At 39.3% G+C, this 22,711-nt stretch overlaps 2 protein-coding genes across 6 annotated transcripts in view; one reads left to right on the top strand and one right to left on the bottom strand.

The window, feature by feature from the left end:
- FGGY (FGGY carbohydrate kinase domain containing) overlaps positions 1-22,711 on the top strand; it is a 442,861-nt gene that overhangs the window by 296,236 nt on the left and 123,914 nt on the right. For all 5 annotated transcript variants that reach the window (XM_033225064.1, XM_033225066.1, XM_033225061.1 and 2 more), the window contains one exon: positions 11,576-11,637. In XM_033225064.1, the coding sequence (XP_033080955.1) occupies positions 11,576-11,637 (62 nt within the window). The remainder of the gene's footprint in view (positions 1-11,575; positions 11,638-22,711) is intronic.
- LOC117091991 (DPH3 homolog) lies at positions 18,212-18,835 on the bottom strand. Its single transcript, XM_033225067.1, has one exon. The coding sequence runs from the start codon at positions 18,740-18,742 to the stop codon at positions 18,494-18,496; it is 249 nt and encodes an 82-aa protein (XP_033080958.1). The 5' UTR covers positions 18,743-18,835; the 3' UTR covers positions 18,212-18,493.

The following is a 22,711-nucleotide window of genomic DNA, read 5'->3' on the forward strand; positions in this document are numbered from 1 at the left end:
TTGGAGAAGTGGCACTCTGGCCTTTTGGGTTTTCAGTGTTTTTTTGTTGATTCTTTCTCATCTTCAGGAGTTTGTCTAGTTTCAATCTTTGAGGCTGCTGACCCTTGGATGGGGTTTTTGTGGGGACTTTTTTTTCCTTGATGCTATTGTTGTTGCTTTCTGTTTGTTTGTTTTTCTTTCAGTGGTCAGGTCCCTCTTCTGTGGGGCTTCTGTGGTTTGCTGAGGGTTCCCTTCAGGCCCTATTCATATGGTTTGTTCCCACTCTTGGAAATGTCAGTCAGGGAGGCTGGAGAAAGGGCAAAGATGGGTGCCTGCTCCTTCCTCTGGGATCTCTGACCTTGAGGGGCACTGACCCGATGCCAGTAGGAATGCTTCTCTATAGGGTGTCTGACAATCCCTGTTGAAGTGTCTCACTCAGTGGTTGGCACGGGAAGCAGGACCCATTTAACAAAGTACTTTGTCCCTTGGTGGAGGGGGTGAGCTTTCACTGTCGGGGAGCCCACTTGTCTGAGCTGCTGAGATTCCTCAGAACTATCAGGAGGAAAGACAGTCTGCTGGTCTGCGGAGACTGTGGCCCCCTCCCTGCCTAGGGGCTCAGGCCCAGGGAGATCCAAGTTGGGTCCCTGAGCCCCTAGCTGGAGTTGTTGGAGTTCCTGCAGGGAAACCCCACCCAGTGAGGAGGGATGGATCAGGATGAGGCCCAAAGAGGCACTCTGGCCGCAGTTTGCCACAGCTGGTGTGTTAGGCTGTGGGGAATACCTCTTGGGACCAAGCCATTCAGCTTCCTTGGCTCCAGTAGGGGAAGAGCATGGCCTGGAGCTATAGAGATGACTGCTGCCCTTCCCCAATCCTGGGAACTTAGTGTGTTAGGCAACTTTAAGTTCCAGTGTTGGCTGCCACCCCTCTTTCAAGGAGGCCAAATGGCTTAGACAGCAGGTAGCCGCAGCTGTGGTGCTGGCCGCCCCTCGGGAGCTCAACAGGCTTAAGCAGATTCTAGCTGAGTGGTTGATGAGAATCAGTGCAGCTCCATGGTTGGGAACCCTAGGCCCTGGTGACATGGGCTCATGAGTGGGATCTTCCAATCTATAGGTTGCACATTTCCGTGGAAAAAGCACGGTTTCCCAGGCTGGCGAGCACACTAACTGCCTCCCTTGGATGGGGGGTGAGGGCTCTCCTGCCCCGTGTGTCTCTCAGGTGGGCCACCACACCGCATGGCTCTTCCTTCTTCTCCGTGGGTCACACCAGCCACCTAGTCAGTTCTGATGACAGAACCTGGATACCTCAGTTGCCGGTGCAGGATTTGCATGCTGTTATCGTTCTGTTTTTTTGAGATGGAGTCTCACTCTGTTGCCTAGGCTGGAGTACAGTGGCATGATCTCTGCTCACTGCAAGCTCCGCCTCCCAGGTTCACACCATTCTCCTGCCTCAGCCTCCCGAGTAGCTGGGACTACAGGCGCCCGCCACCATGCTCAGCTAATTTTTTGTATTTTTAGTAGAGAACGGGGTATGGCTCTTTTTGATGGGAGCCTCTGATCACTGCTGCTTCTAGTCAGTCATTTTGGCACCCCCTGCACCCAGGTCTTCCTGGACAACTTTTAAGTTAAATATTCTTTCCCTTTTCGTCACACATTGAGGACCCATGACTGAAATATAACTCTTTTAAACCTCACATCATAGTATAATCACCTGTAGGAGACTCTGAACTCATAGACGACACAATCCAGAAGCTTTTTCTAGTAAGGGTAATGATCCAGTAAACCAATTCTTTGTGCAGAATGCATTATTCATGAACCTGTCCATCAGTAGGTTTTCAGAGACTTGATATACACATCGAACATCTCTATCAGTTAGAAATATTTTCCCTAGTATTTGGCTCAAAGTTTCCTCTATTGCTATGAATATAAGCCATTTTATCCCAAATGTTATGACATATCTTTGTGCACAAAAATTGGTTACACCTATTTCATAAGCCTGAATTTTAATTAAAAATGGGACCTCTTCTTTGCTATTACTAACAAATCTTCATAATATTCCACTGTGGCTTTTGACAGGAGTCATGGGAATTGTTAGCTTTTATCTGTTTCATTAGTATTGCACCATCAACCTGTCAAACTGCATTTGGAGCTCCATTTTGGGAAACTCTACATGCATAGTTTCATTGGACATAGGCATGCGGCTTGATTGACTCATAGGTTACAGAGAGTGAAATCTTAGGAAATCCAAAATCTAGCACAATGGAGCAAAATTTGAATCAAGAGCAAATTGCGTTGTCCATTATCATTCCAAAGAGGACATGCAAAGAGAGAGAGATGTCAGTTATAACATAGATTTAAAAATATTATAATGATGGTAATATTAATTGTAATAATTGTAGCTTACTGAGTATTTTTTTGTGAGAGGGATTTATACACATAATTCCGTTAAACTTTGAATGATATTCATAATTACAGTGTCTAATGTTATTTTGAAGGCTTGTTTCTGATCTGAATCCCAAGAACTTTTCATGTATTATCTAATTAATACTCTGAAAAGTCCTATGACTATACCTATAGATACAGTCATTATCCGTATTTTATAGTTAAGTGACTAAAGGTAGCAATCACAGCCTGGGGAGTCTCCTCACCCACCATCGATGGCCTTTTAATATGATTTATTTGCTATTCACCTTTCCTTACCATTTACTGATTCTTTTTTATTCTCTTGTAAATTCCAATCCCTGGTTTTAAAATACATCATTGTCACATAGGACATGATACGAGAAAGTTGCATCATTTTTATTCCTTGTTGCATATGCACATCTTCTCTAATAAGCCACATCTGAAGGTGTCTGCTCCAGTAGTACATTGTCCATGGTTTCAACAATGCCACACAGTCATAAATACACCACCTAAAGCATAAAGAGATGTGAAGTGAGAAAAGAGAGAAAAAGGAAAGTAAAGGGGAGGAAGCAAGAGAAAAAAGGAAAATAAATGAAAAATGTATTAAAAGCCATAGCTTTGAAAAAAAGATATTTTATCTCATTTTTACAATTAAATGCAGATCTTCCATTACACAGCAAGGATTTCATTCTAAGTATGTGAATAGATTTGTATTTTTTAAAAATCTTCATCTTGTTATCCTCAGGATGAAGGAAAAGAAATAGGACAGGATCATTTGATATTTACTTCTTAGAAAAGCACATGCTCCCTTCCTAAGGAATGATTGATTTTAGTTTCATCACACGTCAAGGCTTGTCTCATGCTTGCCGATGTTCTCTTCAGAATAGTTATGCGAAAAAACATTGCTTTTTCCACAGACTTTGTCCACAGAACACTGACCCCGTGCAGTTCCTTCATCCAGATACCAAAGCTTATTTCCAACTGGACCTTGGCCATCACCCTTTCCAAGTGCTCTTCTTTGTCTCACATGGAGTCATTTTTTTGGGGGATGGCATTAGGTAAGGAAGGCTAAGACAAGTTCCTAAGCCACTGCTATGGTGGCACTGGCTTTCTGGAACAATTGGGCTTGGATTGAGTCACAAGGTCACAATGCAACAAGTTACTATGTGCTCTTGGGATTTTAGGATGTGTACATTCTGAGTGCCTATCTGCCTCCTGCGTCATTGCCAAGACTGGGACTAGCCTCAGGAGGTCACCTATGGAAGGCATTCTGCTATAAATGGGTGTATGAATGACTTGCAGTGTGCACAGTGTAGTACAGGCTTTGGAGATAATGATTTCATCCCTTCATTCATTCACTCCTTCCATCGCATTACAGAGATTTCCTGAGTGATTCCACTGGGCCAGCCAAGAATGTGGTCACAGCAGTCGTTCATCATCAAATAAGAAAATTGGATACAGAACTGATCATTATAATTTATTGTAGGACATAAAAATAGATAGTACAATTGCTAAGCCTACTGGAAAAATAGAGGTTAATACCGAATACCTATTATCTACCAAATACTTTTAGGCCCATTAGGATTTGGTATTTCATCTGATCTTCACAGCATGTGTATATGGTCAGTGTTGTTATATTAGTTTTACTGATGAAGAAATAGGCTGAGAATGGCAAGGCAATTTGATCAAAATCTTACAGTTGTAAGTAGGAGAGCTACAGTGCAAACCCAAGTTGGCCACCAGAGGCCCAAGATCTTTCCAAAACTGAATCTGACTTTTGTGGCGGTGCATTTCTGAGTTTTTCTTTCAGTTCTCTTGTAGACTCCCTTGAGAAGCAACTGTTGTCACTTAACATGACATTCTCTTTTAAGTGTCTTGAAACAAATACAGTTGGCAAGCTTTGTAAGGCCATGGGACAAAACAATTAAATACAATAAATTAAATACAATATCCGAAATAAATATATAGTAGATGGGCCTAAGAACTGATTGGAGATGACAAACAAAAGTGTCCGCAGTGAGAATGAGACAGACTGGGAGAATCAGAGAAAGAGAGAGAGAAAATATGAATGAGAATGTCCATTGAAAAAAATTAACACTTTGAGTCTCTCAGGGGCATGGGAGACAATAGCCAAAGGTCAATTGGTATTGACAGGATCTCTGTACAGATGTAGGTGTGTCCCTAGCATTTCACATCTGCTAATTATAATGACTTCATGGATACAAAGACTAACTCTGCAAAAACAAATGCCTCCCTGTTCCCTTCTCCTGCCCTGGCTTTTGCTTATTTTTTGTATGCCCACCTGGATTGCTGCACAACTTCCTAATTGGCTTCTTGCCTCTAATCTTTCCTCCTCTAATCCCTCTCTTGCATTGTAGCTATAGAAGTCTTTCTGAAACACAGTTATGAGTCTGTCACTCGTGATAGCTCTTCAGTTTTCATTATAATAAAGTCTGAATTCTTTAGAGTGATGTTTATTTATACAGCCATTATTTACAGAGTGCTTACTATGTTTAAGGTACTGTTCTGAGTGAGAAAGTAGCAGTGAGTAAAACAACCTCTTCTGCACCCTCCTGCACTCCACCAAGACTCCTGTACCCTTCTCAAGCGTACATTCTAACAGGAGGAGACAGATAATACATAGCAAATAAATAAATTCCACTTTATGGTATAAGTTATTAAGGCAAAGAGAGGAGGTAGCTTGTGAGTTCAGATGGGAAGATTGTAGTTTTAAACAGTGTGGTCAGGGTAGACCTCACTGATGTGACAGTTGCACAAAGAATGAGGAAAGGAAAGAATTTAGCTATTTTGAAACCTAGGGGAAGAATGTACCAGGTCAAGGGAACAACCAGTGTAAAGATTCTGAGAGGGTTGCTTGCATGGGGTGTTATGGGAATAGCAGGAAGGTCACAATGGGTAGGGCAGAGTGAACCAAAATGAGAGTTGCAGAGAACAAATTCAGAGAGGTGATAGGGTCTACATGATTGGCCACAGTAATAGTTTTTACCCTGAGTGAAATGCAAACCATTGGAGAATAATGAGCAGAGGAGTGATGTGGTATGACAGGTTTTCAAAGAATCATTCTTACTGCTGCCTACTGTGTTGATTGTTAACTGTGGAGTGGAAGCAGAGGGAGAGAAGCATAGAAGTCAGAAAGAGGCTATTGCAGTAAGCCAGCTGAGTGAGGAGGATGATGGCATGGAGCTGGTAAAGAATGGTTAGATTTTTGGATATATTTTGAAGGTAGAGCCACCTTCAAACCTTGACCTTGACCTTCACACCCTGATAGATTAAGTGTGAAGTGTGCAAAAAAGAGAGAGACCAAGGCTTGAGGAGTGTAGCATTGCTATCAATGGGTGAAGGTGGGTTCAATGTTATGGAGTCAGAGGGAGGAAGGAGTCAAGAATTACTATGTTTTCTGATGGTAGTAACTGATTCCCCAAGTTGATCCTCCATTATCTTCCTTCATCTTAGTAAAGAGTACCATCATTTATATTTTTATTAAAGCCAAAAAATAAAATAAAAAATTAGGATTAATTCTTGACTCTTCCTTTCCCCTCTCTCCTCACATCTAATTCATCAGTAAGCCCTGAGGGTTCCACCTCCAAAATATGTTGCCAATCCATCTCTCTCCCTTTCTTTTCCTTTGTTTTCCTTTGCTTTCCTTTCCTTTCCCTTGCCTTCCCCTTCCCCTTCCCCTGCCTTCCCTTTCCCCTTCCTTTTCTCCTTCCCCTTCCCCTTCCCTTTCCTTCCTTCTTCCACTCCTAGCACTGTTGGGCAAACCACCTATGGCACTTTTCTTATCCTGGTCTATGTAAAGTGTATTTTTTGTACACAGCATATAGTTGAGTCTTGCTTTTCAGTTTTGTGATCTCTGAATTTTACTTGGGTTGTTTAGATACTTTACATAAAAATAAATACGATTTGATTTAGATCTTTCATTTTGTTATTTGTTTTCTGTGATCACTTCTGTCTTTCCTTCCTGAGTTCTTTTGGATTAAATGACTATTTTTCAATTTTAAGAATTCAATTTTAAGTTACCTATTGGTGTCTTGGGTTTTTACACATCTTTTTGCATTATTTTTTAATGGTTGCTTTAGTAATTATAATAAATATCCTAAACTTTTCGGCCTACCTTGAATGCATATTATGATACTTCATGAAAGGTATAAATACTCTTCAACTGTATAGTTCTCCTTACCACTCGTATCCCAGCTCTTTAGGCTGTAGTTTTGTGTGTGATATCTACATATGCTATAAACCCAACAATGAAATAGTTGGGTCGATATGAATAGTTGTCATATTGTTTGCTTTAAACAATGTATTAGTCTACTCTGGCTACCACAGTAGTCAACTGACTACCAAAACAAAATACCACAGGCTGGGTGGCTTAAACAACAGACATTTATTTCCTTACAGTTTTGGAGGCTAAAAGTCTGTGATCAAGGTGCTGGCAAATGCAGTTTCTGGTGAGGGCTCCCTTCCTACCTTGTAGATGGCTGCCTTCTGTGACCTCACATGACCTTTACTCAGTATGTGTATATGAAGAGAAAATGATTGTATTCCTTCCTTTTCTTATAAGAATACCAGTTATATCAGACTAAGGCCCCACTGTTATGACCTGTTTAACCTTAATTACCACCATAAAAGCCCTGTCTCTAAATACAGTCACATTGGGGGCTGAGGTGAACACAGTTTAGTCCATGTCAAAGAGACATAAATGTTTTAAAGAAATTCTGAGAAATAAAACATAATCTTTTTGCTATTCCTTTCTTTCTGAAAATTTAAGTTTCCATGTGATATCTTTTCCCAAGCCTAAAGAACTTGTCTTAGCATGTCTTACAGTGCAGGTCAACTGGCAAAAGGCATTCTCTTCATTTTTTTTCAACGCATTTATTTTATATGCTGCCTTGAAAGATATTTTTGCTCAATAGGGAATTCTTGGTTTACAGGGTTTTTTTTTCCATCAACACCTAAAAATGTCAGTATTTTGTATTCTGACATTATAAGGGAAAGAATGACAAAAATAATGGTTGACTTCTTAATCTTTGGCTTTCATTATGGTATGGCGTGGTCTTCTTTGGATTCATCTTTCTTCAATTTGTTTGTTTCTTCTCCTCACTCTCTTCCCTCTTACTGTGACTCCAGTTCCACATATATGGTACCTTTGGCTATTGTCTCCCATGCACCTGAGAGACTCGGGGTGTTAATTTTTTCAATGTATATTCTCTCTCTCCTTTCTCTCTTAAGTCTCCCAGTCTAAGTCTCACTCTCACTGCGGACACTTCTGTTTGTCATCTCCAATCAGCTCTTAGGCCCATCTACTATATATTTATTTCAGATATTGTATTTAATCAATACTATTACATTTCCATTTTTAATAGTTTCTTTGCTGTTTCCTCTCTGTTTAATAACTATGAGAATATTTTCTTTTACATCTTTAAGCATTGTTAAATTACCTACTTTAAAATTCTTATATTCTAACACCTGTGTCAGCTCAGATTTAGTGTTCACTAAGTGGCTTTTCATTTTAAGTATGGATTACATTTTCCTATTCCTCAATATGTACAATGATTTGGGGTCATATTTTGGACTTTGTGATTGATATATTCTAGACACATTGTATTATTTCTATTTCTCTTTTGAGTATTGATTTTTTGGTTTAGTAGGCAGTTTATTTGGCTGAACTCAAACTTCAAGTTTTGTTACTCTCCTGTGATGAACATGTCCTAAAATCTCTGTTGCATTATTTTACCCTTAGCTGGACTACTTATGGTGTTCCCATGCACATGTAATTGGGAGATTATCCAGAAATTAGGGTAGCATTTATAGGCACAGTGTTGCATTCCCTTTCTATGGCTCTCTCTTTCTGACATCCCCTCCACGACTTACTTTGTAGCTACTATGGTTGCCTTGAACTCTAACCTCTCATTTCTTAATCAGAAAGACTGTGTATTTCTGTCTAAGTATTAGTTACCTTGCATGGCACTGACTGGGGTCCACCCATGGGCAAAAATGTATAAAATCAGGAAACGTACAAGGTACTGTTTTTTCCTTCCTTGTGTCCATTCCTCTCCAGTTTCTACCTGGTTTTGGCCACTTTCCAGTGTCTTCGGAGAATTGTTTCCTGTATTTTGGTCAGCATTTTTAATTGTTACAAAATATGGCTCATTCGTTACAGATGTCAGGCATTGCTCTGATTCTGAGGAGTGGAAAATAATGATGCTCTTGCTTTGAAAGAGCTCAGAGTATAGGGTAGGAGACAGACATATAACTAAGGATTGTAAAACAACTTGATAGATGCTACAGTAGAGTAAGGATAGAAAATATCTGTGCCTTATATTCCCATTGCCAGCCTGTGATCTTTGTCTGCATTTCCTGTTCTCCATGCCTGGTCATCTCCCTGCCCTTCATATATTACCACATTTTTCTTAACTTTTCATCATTTTTCTCTCCAAATCAGAATAATTTTTATGACCTTTAATAAAAGTATAAACGTTTATGACATTCAAGACACACTGTCTGCCTTTGCCTTCTTTGTTCATCCATATTTTCATCATTTTACTAATTCTGTAATTTAACATATAGTAATCCTATAACCAATGTATGCCCAGCACAAATGGATACAAATGCAAAGTGTGGTAAGTGCTACCAAGGAGAAGTACATGGTGCTATCTATGCTTTTCCTGTGGTTCACTCATCCCACATTTATTCCACAAACCTTTTTTGACCACCCATGATATCCAGGCATGAGGCTAAACCAGTCCCTTGCCATTCAAATCATATATGTCTTTCCATCTTCATGTCTCTACTAACCAGCCTCCCTTCAGTCATGCCTTGCCTCTAGCCCTCTACTCCTCCAAACTCTACCTATTTTTGGCCTTTCAGCTGAAGCTTCGTCTACTCCAACCATATAATAATTGCCAAATGATTGATCTCTCACTTTATGCTACTATGCATCATAACTATTTCTTATTTTTCAGTGTATCTCCAGAACGTAGGTGCACAGTTCCTGGCAGCACATTAGGCATTTGGTAAATACTCAATAACTGCATTCATGCTTACACCACACATGCTAGGTTCTAGCTTACTCCTGGAAGCTCATTTAAATCTCTCTTCTCTGAACTCCTAAAGCACTTCCCATAAAAATTAGCATCAAATCAAGTAATGCCTTTAATTATCCATTACTGTTCCCAGTGAGTTTATCTTGGTGCTTGCAATGGATTGCAAACTCAGGGGATCCAGAGTGTGATGAGGATATGCTTCATCACAGTAATGCAGAGTTGAACCCGAAGGAGATAAATATTCAATAACTGCGTGGTTTTTTTTTTTTATTATTGAAATGACCCGTGTCTTTTATATCATTTTGAAACATTTCCACAAAAACTGCACCAGTGGTATTCAACAACTTATACCTGGAAGTTCAGTAGACAATATGACATGGTGGTTAAGAACAAAGTCTTAAAATATAGAGACCTCAGTTTGAGACCTAGATTTGTCATTACTTTTCTGTGACGTTGGGCAAGATATTAAATCTCTTTGATCTCAGTTTCCTCATCTCCATAATGAAGAATAGTATCTTCCTCGTAGGAGTGCCATAAGGAATAAATGAAGTAGAGTCATGTGTGTACAGTGCTTAAGTTAGTACTGATGTATGGGAAATGAGTCAGTATATTTCACATGATATCATTTATACTACTGTTGGCACTATAGCAGTGTATTAGTCCGCTTTCGTGCTGCTGATAAAGACATACCTGAGACTGAGTAATTTATGCACAAAAGAGGTTTAATGGACTCATAGTTCCACGTGGCCGGGGAGGCCTCACAATCATGGCAGAAGGTGAAAGGCACATCTTACATGGCAGCAGACAAGAGAGAATGAGAGCCAAGTGAAAGAGGAAATCCCTTATAAACCATCAGATCTCATGAGACTTACTCACTACCACGAGAACAGTATGGGGGAAACTGCCCCCATGATTCAGTTGTCTCCCACTGGGTCCCTCCCACAACATGTGAGATTTATGGGAGCTACAATTCAAGATGAGGTTTTGGTGGGGACACAGACAAACCATGTCAAGTAGACCCACTTAGCTTCCTAGAAATCCTGTTTAAAAGGAGGCCATGGAGGTTCAAAACAGTTTAGTGACTTGCACAAAGTCACTCAGCTAGTGAGATTCAGAGCCAGAACCCAACCCTGGCCTCTGTGGCTCCTGAACAAATTATCTTGTTCTTTACACAGCCCTAGCTCTCAGGAAACATGCTCAGAGAGCCTATCCCTGTGCAACCAAAAGAGCAAGTCTTTTCCTAGTTGGAATGAAAATAAATCTATCAGAATGGTTGTTTTAGCATCCTAGAAACTCAAGTAAACATTCAGAAAATACATAGATGAGGTTCAGGAACTCAAGCACAGTGTTGCTTGGGTGTGTTATGACAAACAGAGTAATTGCATGGAGAAACATTTCTGTCCCTGATACGTATTTTGTACTATTTTGTTTAGAGCCACCAAGTGGATTAAGGAATAAGATCCTAGACCTGGAATTTCAAATGAGAGGGTGATTGTCTGCAGAGCTCAGACATTTCTGTCCTTGGAGAGCTGTGTTTCCCATGTGACGATTGTTCAGTCAGGAGAGTTTCTCCTGACAGCTCTGGGGCATCTCATTTTTTTTTTAACTGAGGGTTTCAAAAAAAATCTTTTTAATGAGGGTTTTTTCAAAAACCCTCATCATAGTCTCTTTCATTCAGCTTCTCCATTAGTAAGACACAGTGAGTAATTCGAAGTTTGACATTGCCCAGGGATGACAGCCTGGATCAAGAAGGGGAAATGATGTGATCCAGAAAAGATTAGTGCTTTTAACACTCAGACCCCCCACCATTTGACATAAGTTACCCTTTCTTTCTTACTCCTCATTCTTGGACCTAATGCTAACCTACTGCTACCAGTTTAGCCTTGGGAATTTCATTTCCTTTTGCTCTTCACTCTAAACTTCTTTGTTTTGTATATTTAAGAGGCTAGCACTAGGTTAATCAAAGCTAAATTTCTTTTAGCTGAGGCACTCTTGCTACATTGGCATTTTAATGTTCTTGGATCCCGTATGGACAAAGAGTTGAAAAAAACATACTCATTTTAATATAAATTTTTCTATCTTATACATAAATTAGAGAAGCTGTAAAATTGACCCATATCTCTTATTTTTCAGATAGACCACATGGTAGAAGGCCATGCTGCTTTTCCAGAACTACAAGTAAAGGCCACAGCCAGGTAACTGCTGTCTCTGTTCCATCTAAAGCTTTCCTGGTGTGACTGCATTGAGAGCATTTATGTTGGGCAGTTGGGTGATTTTCAGGTCCTATGGACAATGAAAATGCCTTTAGTGCTTGAAAGATAGTCATCTGGATGATCCAGAAGGTCCATGTATTAATTCTTTAAGTGATGTCAGAGAACTTAGAGAACCTAGAGATTCCCCAAAGATACACCCAGGGACTATGGATAAGAAACTCTGATGTAGAAGGAGGACTATGGATTCTGGAGTCAAAACTTCTTAGTTTCACATCCCAGCCTTACTCCTTAATAGATATAGGACCTTAAGCTAGTTACTTAACCTCTTTATGCCTGTCTCTTCATCTGTAAAACTGAGGATAATAACTGATACGGAGTGATTTCTAGAATATTTTGAAGCAAGCCGAGTGCAAAAAAGTATTTACAGTATACTCCCTTTCGTGTGAAAAGAAAGACATAAGAAAATAAATGTGTATCTATTCATTTTTGTAAAAGACATACAGTAAGTGGCTAGGCGCGGTGACTCACTCCTGTAATCCTAGCACCTTGGGAGGCCGAGGCAGGCAAATCATGAGGTCAGAGTTCGAGACCAGCCTGGCCAACATGGTGAAACCCCATCTCTACTAAAAATACAAAAGTTAGCTGGGCGTGGTGGTGTGTGGCTATAATCCAGCTGCTCGGGAGATTGAGGCAGGAGAATTGCTCAAACCCAGGATTTGGAGGTTGCAGTGAGCAGAGATTGCGCCATTGCACTCCAGCCTGGGCAATAAGTGAGACTCCATCTCAAAAAAAAAAAAAAAAAAAAAACAGGAAGTTTAAACCAGAAAATAATAAGATTAGTTACCTACAGGGGTGGGTAGGAATAGGGTAGAAAGAATGTGGGAATGGGACCATGGTAGTAGGAAGAAATGACACTTCTCTGAGTATACCTTTTTATATAACTATAACTCTTAGAATCATTGTGATGCCTCATATCCCTGATACCCCGATAAATAGATGATAGATAGATAGCCAGGATATGTGTGTATGCTGGCGTGGGCAAAATGAAATGCGCACAGTAAAAAGTGAAACTCCTGTATTACAAACGGGGTTGGGAAAAGAACAGAACCTAAGTAACTTTGGGAAATAATATTTTAACTGTATGCCATATGGCTAAAGAAAATATAACCATCCATAAATATTATATTCTAATTGGTAAATTTGTTTTTCATAGGTATATATGTTAGCTATAGTGACAACTCTTTATGTGTATGCTACAGTTGAGCGAAGAAATCAATATATTGTGGATAGTGAGAGCCAGGTTCCTCACAAATGGGAAAAGGAAACGGTTAGAATTGAAGAAATCAATATATTGTGGATAATGAGAGCCAGGTTCCTCACAAACGGGAAAAGGAAAAGGTTAGAATGAACCTTATGGTGTCAGTATCAACTTATGATTTTTTATACACACACACACACACACACACACACACAAACACACTGGATATAAATATAAGTAAATATAGATATGTATATTCATGCGTGAATATACATGCATATACTCCCTAGCTCTGTCTGCTGAGATAGCCTGGAAGCAATGGCCCGATAGTAGCAATGTGTGTACCTATCTCACAGGTACTGGATTCTAAGTACCATTCTCCCTCCCATTTCTCCAATAAAAGTAATCAGGACTTCTTAGAAAGATGGCTGAGTCTGTGCTGGGGCAGTAAAATTATGGTGCCAGAAAGAAAGAAGTTACTCAACAAGGGATTGTTAAGGTACATTGGAACCAGCTTTAAGAATCTCTCAGTGGCCTACTTAGGATAAAATAAACAGTAATAGCATAAAATAAATCCATAAGTAAATAACTCCGTAAGTAAATTACTGAAGAAGGAAATAAACGAGGAAGAAATAACAGGTCTTCCTCTTCACTGTCAGGACAGTAGCCTTACAATTAATAAATGTAGAAGAAATCATGGAAATAGAAAATCATCATTAGGTAAACACTACACAGATAAATGTTGTAGGCAAGAATCATAAATGGATGCTAAAATTTAAAAAGTGGGAAGCAGGATATTTTCATAAACCCAGAGGATTTCGGCACAAGATACTAATTAAGATGAAGAGGAAAATAATAACTTTCCAGTAGTATATAAGTATGGCAGACACCACCTTACCCAAATGACGAAAGTTAACACCACCAGCAATAACATGTTGTGATGTCACGTATCTCCTTTTATGATGCACTGATAAGGATACAACATCATTTCTGCCATGTTCTTGCCCAAAATGATTAAACTCAATGTAAACATGGGAAGCATCAGACAAACCTAGATTGACATCCCACAAAGCTATTAGCCAGTTTGCTCCAAAGGAAAATTAAGAAACTTAAATACTGAAGAACTGTCCTAGATTGGAGGAGACTTAGGGAGGTATCACAGCTATAAGCAATATATAATCATGGATTCAACTCTGGACCAGAAAAAGGATATTGGTGGAGGAAAACTGCTGAAATTCAAATAGAGATTAATAGTATTGTTATTTATGGTAATTTCTTAGGTGAAGAGTAAAAGCGAACTCTGTCTACCATTTTTGTAACTTGTGTAAATCTAAAATTATTTTGAAATAAAAACTTTTAAAAAATAATAAATGAATGAATTTTCATGCTGATAACGCTTAGTTGTCAGGCAGTTTAAGTAAAGTAAGATACTTTTTATAGAATTATCAGAGAAACCCAGGTAGCTAGCACAGGACAAAAGAGAGGTAGTCTAAGGTGGCCACTAATAAACTCTGAAGCCAAATTGCCTTTGCCTCAGCTTTGCCCCTTATTCACTTTGTGTGTCTGGGCTATTTACTTAACCTCTGTGCCTTTAGTACTTCACTGTAAAGGGAATAATAGTAAACATTTCATAAGGTTGTTGAGAAAATTAAATGAATTAGAATAGTGGGTGACACAGAGTGATGATTAAGAGTCAAGCTGTAATAGGTGTTCAACTAAAAAATGGTAATGATAAAAGTAATTGTTGGGGAACATCACACACCGGGGCCTGTCGTGGGGTGGGGGAATGGGAGAGGGATAGCATTAGGAGAAATACCTAATGTAAATGATGAGTTAATGAGTGCAGCACACCAACATGGCACATGTATACATATGTAACAAACCTGCACATTGTGCACATGTCCCCTAGAACTTAAAGTATAATAAAAAATGAATAAATAAATGATTGTTGTAGTTAGTATATCAGACATTTCCATTCCACTAAGTGGCTTACATTCTGATAGGATCAGCACACCTACACAGAGTAGAATAAATGCATACTGTACTAAAATATAAGTAGTGCGTTATCAGGGTGTGTAGAAAAGGAGGACTGATCTTGACAAGGAGTTTGAGAAAAGCTTCATAGGCATTCCCTTCTAGGAGTCTTTAGTTACATTGCCCTTGCAATTAGTCATGAATTACAATTACCGTTGAGAGGGATGATGTCACATAACCCTATCAACTAGCGTATTAGTTGGCATAGAGACCATATAACCTAGAAAAGGGATTCCTAATTTCAGATCATCAATGAACCTCTTGAAATTATGTACTGTTTTGCTGATTACATAATTCTGCGTGTATTTCTGTGAAGGGGGCCCTAACAGTCAATATTTTCTTAAAGGAATTAAGCATTTATAGACCACTAAGCCAAAGAAAATAACACTAGATTTATAGTTTGGAGACCTGGATTCAAATCTCAGCTCCAACGTGTATCATTGTGTGAAACCCATTTTCCTCATTGTAACATAGGATAGTAATGGAGAATCAGCCCGTGACACCTCTCAGGATTTATTTTGAGTTTAGAAGAGGTAATATATTTGGTGGGGCTTTGTAAACTGAATCATGACAATGATGATGACCACTACTACTCTATTAGTCCATTCTTGCACTGCTGTGAAGAAATACCTTAGACTAGGTAATTTATAAAGGAAAGCGGTTTAATTGATTCACAGTTCTTTGGGCTGGGGAGGCATCAGGAAACTTACAATCATGGTGGAAAGGGAAACAAGCACATCCTTCTTCACATGGCAGCAAAAGAGAGAAGGGCTGAGCAAAAGGAGGAAAAGCCCCTTATGAAACCATCAGATCTCGTGAGAAGTCACTATCACAAGAACAGCATGAGGGTAACCACCCCCATAATTCAGTTGCCTCCCACCAGGTTCCTCCCATAACACATGGGGATTATGGGAACTACAATTCAAGATGAGATTCGTGGGGACACAGCCAAACCATGTCAACTACTATTATTACTACTAATGATTGTAAGAGGAGGAAGTTTTGGTGGTGGCTGATCTGGGTTCAAGCTGCAGACGTCAGTCATTGATACCCTGCCTGCCTTCTTATGGAAAGCATGGAGGAATAGCAAGGACAGGGACTGGGAATTAGAGGCCTTGGGTTCTTGTACCTGTTCTACCCTGAATGTCTCAATGACTACTAGATTCTTCATCTGTAAATTACAATTCTACTACCCTACTTACTTCATTTTACAGTCATTAATAGGATGAAAGCAGGTCACTGGAATGTCTACATGTGAACATTTTAGTGTGTAACACAAACTTAGTGAATATTTGGTTTTGCAATGACATACTCAAAACTTCCAAAACTTTCTTCTATAGATGAACTTCAATGAGTAGCTTCTGTTGCAAATCATAATAAAAAGAAGGAAGAATTTATAGATTAGCATGCAGACTTAGAGAAACAACAATATAGGGTGGTTCAGAAGCAGCAACTTACAGAATTCAGTGGTGGAGTCAGAACTGGATTTAAATCCCACCTCTTTTCGCATAACTTCATAGCCACTTCCAGCTACTTCCCTGTATTTCTCCTTCTGTTTAGAGTGGAGTTTCTCCAAAGTATCGCCTATACTCTTGGTCTCTACTTCCCCACTTCTTACTCCTTCCTTGCCCGCTCCAGTTTGAATTCTGTCACCATCAGCCCTCTGAAACATTTCATATTAAGCTCATCAGTGACCTCTATTTTGCTAAGTCCATAGGATTTTTTTTATTCCCCTTTCTTGAGTTCTCAGCAGCATGGGACATCATTGATCACTTTTTCCTCCTTTTAACATTCTCTTTCCTTGACTTTCTGGAATGTCACCCCCTCTGTTTTCTTCCTACGTCTCTGATTCCTCCTTCCTAACCTGCTTTTCTTGAGTTTAGAGTTTTTTTCTTGACCATTAACATTAATGTTTATCATAGCTAGTTTCCTGGCCCTCTTCTCTCTTTGCCATCTCTTCCAAGATGATCTCAGCTATGCTCTTGACTTCATTTCTGTCTATATTTTGATGACTCTTTTATGACCAGCTCAGATACTTAGTAGGTATTCAGTAAATGTCAGTTCTGTTTCCTTCCACTTTTCTTTTATTGTCTTACAAAGGAAAGTGCATCTGTATCTTATTAGATCTATGAGTACAATATTCTAAAACTATGGGACCGTTTATACTTCAGGTCTTAGAAACAGGCATAGCTGTTCTTAAAATGAAGTTAGCTGTTTGGAAGGGAGGACAAATCCTTCTGAATCAAGAACCATGTGTCTCTTTTGCTGTAACTTGGGACTTTCTGAAAACAGCAATGCAGGTCACCCCTGTCTCAGAACTTAGGGTCAGCAAATCCTGTTTGAAACTATGGAAACAAGTGTTGATAAACAGATTGAGTATTTTATACTCTTGATTTACAATAATCCTCTTAGGTCCCATCTCTGAAGAGAAGTGTTTTGCAAGCTTATAAATTAAGTAAACAAGAACTAGATGTGCCTGTACATGTAACTGGTAACCAAAGTTTCTCTTTATGTGGGGCCAAATTTGCAGATATTTCACTCTTTAGCAGAGATCACCTTATGTCGATCATAAATTTTGACTCTTTTCCTCTAAACTTGATTCTCTTAGAGGTTCTTAACTTACAGTGTCTCTGAATTAGGTTCTGATGACAACAGGGTTTAGTGAGAACATTTTGGCATAATCCACAAGTGCTAGATTCAAGGTTGGCAGCAAAGTAAAAGTTAAAATCCAGGGTCTCTGGCTCATCTGTCTGATGAATATCTTTTGAGCATTTATGATACGTGAATGAACCAAGCAAACAAAGTCTTTGCTTTCATAAAAATATACACACACATACACATATATACATGCAGTACATACATGCAAATATGCATACTATGTACATATACATATATACATATATAGCCAACCACTGATAAATGCTCTAAGGAAAATTGTAGATAAATAAGGAGATACAGAACATTGGTTTCAAACCCCTTAAGATTGTCTTTGTTGTGCTGGTGCACATTTTTTTCCTCTACCTTTCTTTTTTCCTACCTTCACTGAATTTTTCTGTTATTGCTCTGAGGACAGCTAATTTTTCTTGATTTGATTTATTCCTCAAACTTATTTTGCTTTGGTAATTCCCATAATCCCACTGAATACCAATTTCTTAAAATTCACTAGTCCTCTATATCGCAAATTTCAGATATATTTAAAGCTTCTCATTAAAGGCTGTGCAAATCCCCCTCAAGCAAAGAAAGGGGAAAAGGAGGACAAGAACCTTTTTTTTTTTTTTTTTTTTACTGTTTTGAAATTATCTTCTTTTAAATTTAGATGGATCATTAAGAATGCTTCCAATTTAAGGTTCTAAGCACAAAATCCAGATATGTCGTGTTATGGACTTGCTTCCTGAAGATGAAATCAGCAGTTGATGGAAAGAATCCACACTCTCACAGAACAGCAAATCACAAATGGTTGTCTCTGTGAAGCCAGTAGCTTTGCATTTGATATTTCTATCTGGGCTCACTTCCAACTGTTCAGGATTTGGATTCCTGAAGGCTTCTTCAGCACTTAACTAATTCTATGTTGGCTAAAGGGGCTGGGACTCTTTCTGCACACACAAACTGATCTTTGTCATAAATCCCTTTTATAATGAGAGAGCAGCTAGGACACATTGCCACGTCGTCCCCATTCTCCAAATCTTCCTTGGTGATGGAGAAGTTACTGCCACATGGGCAGGGATAGAAATACGTCTCCAAGTCCTTGTCATGTTGGAAGTCCTCTATTTCCACCTCGTCATGAAACACTGCCATGGTCAGCGGGGGTCACCGAAGGGGTCATGCCCTGGCAGTCCAAGACCAGCTCCGAGGGTCTAACTTCACCGGAGCTGGCCTGGGCTCGGCATAGACAAGTACATTTATTAAGAATTTGCATATGTTTGGCACTGTGCTTAGTGATAATAGTTTCACGTGTATTATCTCATTTAATTGTAGATGAGGAAATGAGGATTATTGGGAGCTCTCAGACTTCACTTCTAAAAATTTTTCTCTCTTTCCATTCTGCTCTTTTGTATTCAGAGTCCCCTTTTTGCCTTTAAGGCTTTTTAAACCTTGGACCCTCATTCTGACAACTGGGGCATTGAGTCTATCACTGAATATTTACTTAGCCTTCCCTGAGCTAGGGCAGTCACTGTGATAATATTAACACCTTTCATCGAAACCCTGTGGTATGCAAAGATAATTGGTAAATTCTTAATGGCTCTAAGTTCAGAAAGATTTCTTACAGAAATTAGTTGGATATTATTATACGTTTCTTTGGCTTCTGTTTTGCATGCAAATAAAAGAAAGTGCTCAGGGCATTGGAGTCTTCTCTAGAAGACCAAGGGTCTGTGCTGATTTAGGACATAAATCCTCTTATTTTCTACCTCCCAACTGGTTACCAGTAGCTCAGCACAGTGTCTGGCATGGGGCATGTGTAGGGAGGTCATAAGATGCCTATTCCTCTTGCCTGATTGCCCTAGCCAGAACTTCCAACACTATGTTGAATAGGAGTGGTGAGAGAGGGTATCCCTGTCTTGTGCCAGTTTTCAAAGGGAATTTTTCCAGTTTTTGCCCATTCAGTATGATATTGGCTATGGGTTTGTCATAAATAGCTCTTATTATTTTGAGGTACGTTCCATCAATACCTAGTTTATTGAGAGTTTTTAGCATGAATAGCTGTTGAATTTTGTCGAAGGCCTTTTCTGTGTCTATTGAGATAATCATGTGGTTTTTGTCTTTGGTTCTGTTTATATGCTGGATTTTGTTTATTGATTTGCATATGTTGAACCAGCCTTGCATCCCAGGGATGAAGCCAAGTTGATCGTGGTGGATAAGCTTTTTGATGTGCTGCTGGATTCGGTTTGCCAGTATTTTATTGAGGAGTTTTGCATCGATGTTCATCAGGGATATTGGTCTAAATTCTCTTTGTTTGTTGTGTGTCTGCCAGACTTTGGTATCAGGATGATGTTGGCCTCATAAAATGAGTTAGGGAGGATTCCCTCTTTTTCTATTGATTGGAATAGTTTCAGAAGGAATGGTACCAGCTCCTCCTTGTACCTCTGGTAGAATGTAGCTGTGAATCCATCTGGTCCTGGACTTTTTTGGTTGGTAGGCTATTAATTATTGCCTCAATTTCAGAGCCTGCTATTGGTCTATTTAGGGATTCAACTTCTTCCTGGTTTAGTCTTGGGAGAGTGTAAGTGTCCAGGAAATTATCCATTTCTTCTAGATTTTCTAGTTGATTTGCGTAGAGGTGTTTATAGTATTCTCTGATGGTAGTTTGTATTTCTGTGGGGTCGGTGGTGATATCCCCTTTATCATTTTTTATTGCGTCTATTTGATTCTTCTCTCTTTTCTTCTTTATTAGTCTTACTAGCGGTCTGTCAATTTTGTTGATCTTCAAAAAACTAGCTCCTGGATTCATTGATTTTTTGGAGGATTTTTGTGTCTCTATCTCCTTCAGTTCTGCTCTGATCTTAGTTATTTCTTGCCTTCTGCTAGCTTTTGAATGTGTTTGCTCTTGCCTCTCTAGTTCTTTTAATTGTGATGTTAGAGTGTCAATTTTAGATCTTTCCAGCTTTCTCTTGTGGGCATTTAGTGCTATCAGTTTCCCTCTACACACTGCTTTAAATGTGTCCCAGAGATTCTGGTATGTTGTATCTTTGTTCTCACTGGTTTCAAAGAACATCTTTATTTCTGCCTTCATTTCGTTATGTACCCAGTAGTCATTCAGGAGCAGGTTGTTCAGTTTCCATGTAGTTGAGCGGTTTTGATTGAGTTTCTTAGTCCTGAGTTCTAGTTTGATTGCACTGTGGTCTGAGAGAGAGTTTGTTATAATTTCTGTTCTTTTACATTTGCTGAGGAGTGCTTTACTTCCAATTATGTGGTCAATTTTGGAATAAGTGCGATGTGGTGCTGAGAAGAATATATATTCTGTTGATTTGGGGTGGAGAGCTCTATAGATGTCTATTAGGTCCGCTTGGTGCAGAGATGAGTTCAATTCCTGGATATCCTTGTTAACTTTCTGTCTCGTTGATCTGTCTAATATTGACAGTGGAGTGTTGAAGTCTCCCATTATTATTGTATGGGAGTCTAAGTCTCTTTGTAAGTCTCTAAGGACTTGCTTTATGAATTTGGGTGCTCCTGTATTGGGTGCATATATATTTAGGATAGTTAGCTCTTCCTGTTGAATTGATCCCTTTACTGTTATGTAATGGCCTTTGTCTCTTTTGATCTTTGATGGTTTAAAGTCTATTTTATCAGAGACTAGGATTGCAACCCCTGCTTTTTTTTTGTTCTCCATTTGCTTGGTAGATCTTCCTCCGTCCCTTTATTTTGAGCCTATGTATGTCTCTGCATGTGAGATGGGTCTCCTGAATACAGCAGACTGATGGGTCTTGACTCTTTATCCAGTTTGCCAGTCTGTGTCTTTTAATTGGAGCATTTAGTCCATTTACATTTAAGGTTAATATTGTTATGTGTGAACTTGATCCTGCCATTATGATATTAACTGGTTATTTTGCTCATTAGTTGATGCAGTTTCTTCCTAGCCTTGATGGTCTTTACATTTTGGCATGTTTTTGCAATGGCTGGTACCGGTTGTTCCCTTCCATGTTTAGGGCTTCCTTCAGGGTCTCTTGTAAGGCAGGCCTGGTGGTGACAAAATCTCTAAGCATTTGCTTATCTGTAAAGGATTTTATTTCTCCTTCACTTATGAAACTTAGTTTGGCTGGATATGAAATTCTGGGTTTAAAATTCTTTTCTTTAAGAATATTGAATATTGGCCCCCACTCTCTTCTGGCTTGTAGGGTTTCTGCCGAGAGGTCTGCTGTTAGTCTGATGGGCTTCCCTTTGTGGGTAACCCGACCTTTCTCTCTGGCTGCCCTTAAGATTTTTTCCTTCATTTCAGCTTTGGTGAATCTGGCAATTATGTGTCTTGGAGTTGCTCTTCTCGAGGAGTATCTTTGTGGTGTTCTCTGTATTTCCTGAATTTGAATGTTGGCCTGCCCTACTAGGTTGGGGAAGTTCTCCTGGATGATATCCTGAAGAGTGTTTTCCAACTTGGTTCCATTTTCCCCCTCACTTTCAGGCACCCCAATCAGACGTAGATTTGGTCTTTTTACATAATCCCATACTTCTTGCAGGCTTTGTTCATTTCTTTTTCTTCTTTTTTCTTTTGGTTTCTCTTCTCGCTTCATTTCATTCATTTGATCCTCAATCGCTGATACTCTTTCTTCCAGTTGATCGAGTCGGTTACTGAAGCTTGTGGATTTGTCACGTATTTCTTGTGTCATGGTTTTCATCTCTGTCATTTCGTTTATGACCTTCTCTGCATTAATTATTCTAGCGATCAATTCTTCCACTCTTTTTTCAAGATTTTTAGTTTCTTTGCTCTGAGTACGTAATTCCTCCTTTAGCTCTGAGAAGTTTGATGGACTGAAGCCTTCTTCTCTCATCTCGTCAAAGTCATTCTCTGACCAGCTTTGATCCGTTGCTGGCGATGAGCTGCACTCCTTTGCAGGGGGAGATGCGCTCTTATTTTTTGAATTTCCAGCTTTTCTGCCCTGCTTTTTCCCCATGTTTGTGGTTTTATCTGCCTCTGGTCTTTGATGATGGTAACGTACTGATGGGCTTTTGGTATAGGTGTTCTTCCTGTTTGATAGTTTTCCTTCTAACAGTCAGGACCCTCAGCTGTAGGTCTGTTGGAGATTGCTTGAGGTCCACTCCAGACCCTCTTTGCCT

Source organism: Trachypithecus francoisi, unplaced genomic scaffold (assembly GCF_009764315.1).
Source record: "Trachypithecus francoisi isolate TF-2019V2 unplaced genomic scaffold, Tfra_2.0 Lachesis_group12, whole genome shotgun sequence".
Taxonomy (NCBI): Eukaryota; Metazoa; Chordata; class Mammalia; order Primates; family Cercopithecidae; genus Trachypithecus; species Trachypithecus francoisi.

Coding starts and splice junctions, on each gene's coding strand:
- LOC117091991 (XM_033225067.1), bottom strand. CDS start 18,742: ATGGCAGTGTTTCATGACGAGGTGGAAATAGAGGACTTCCAACATGAC.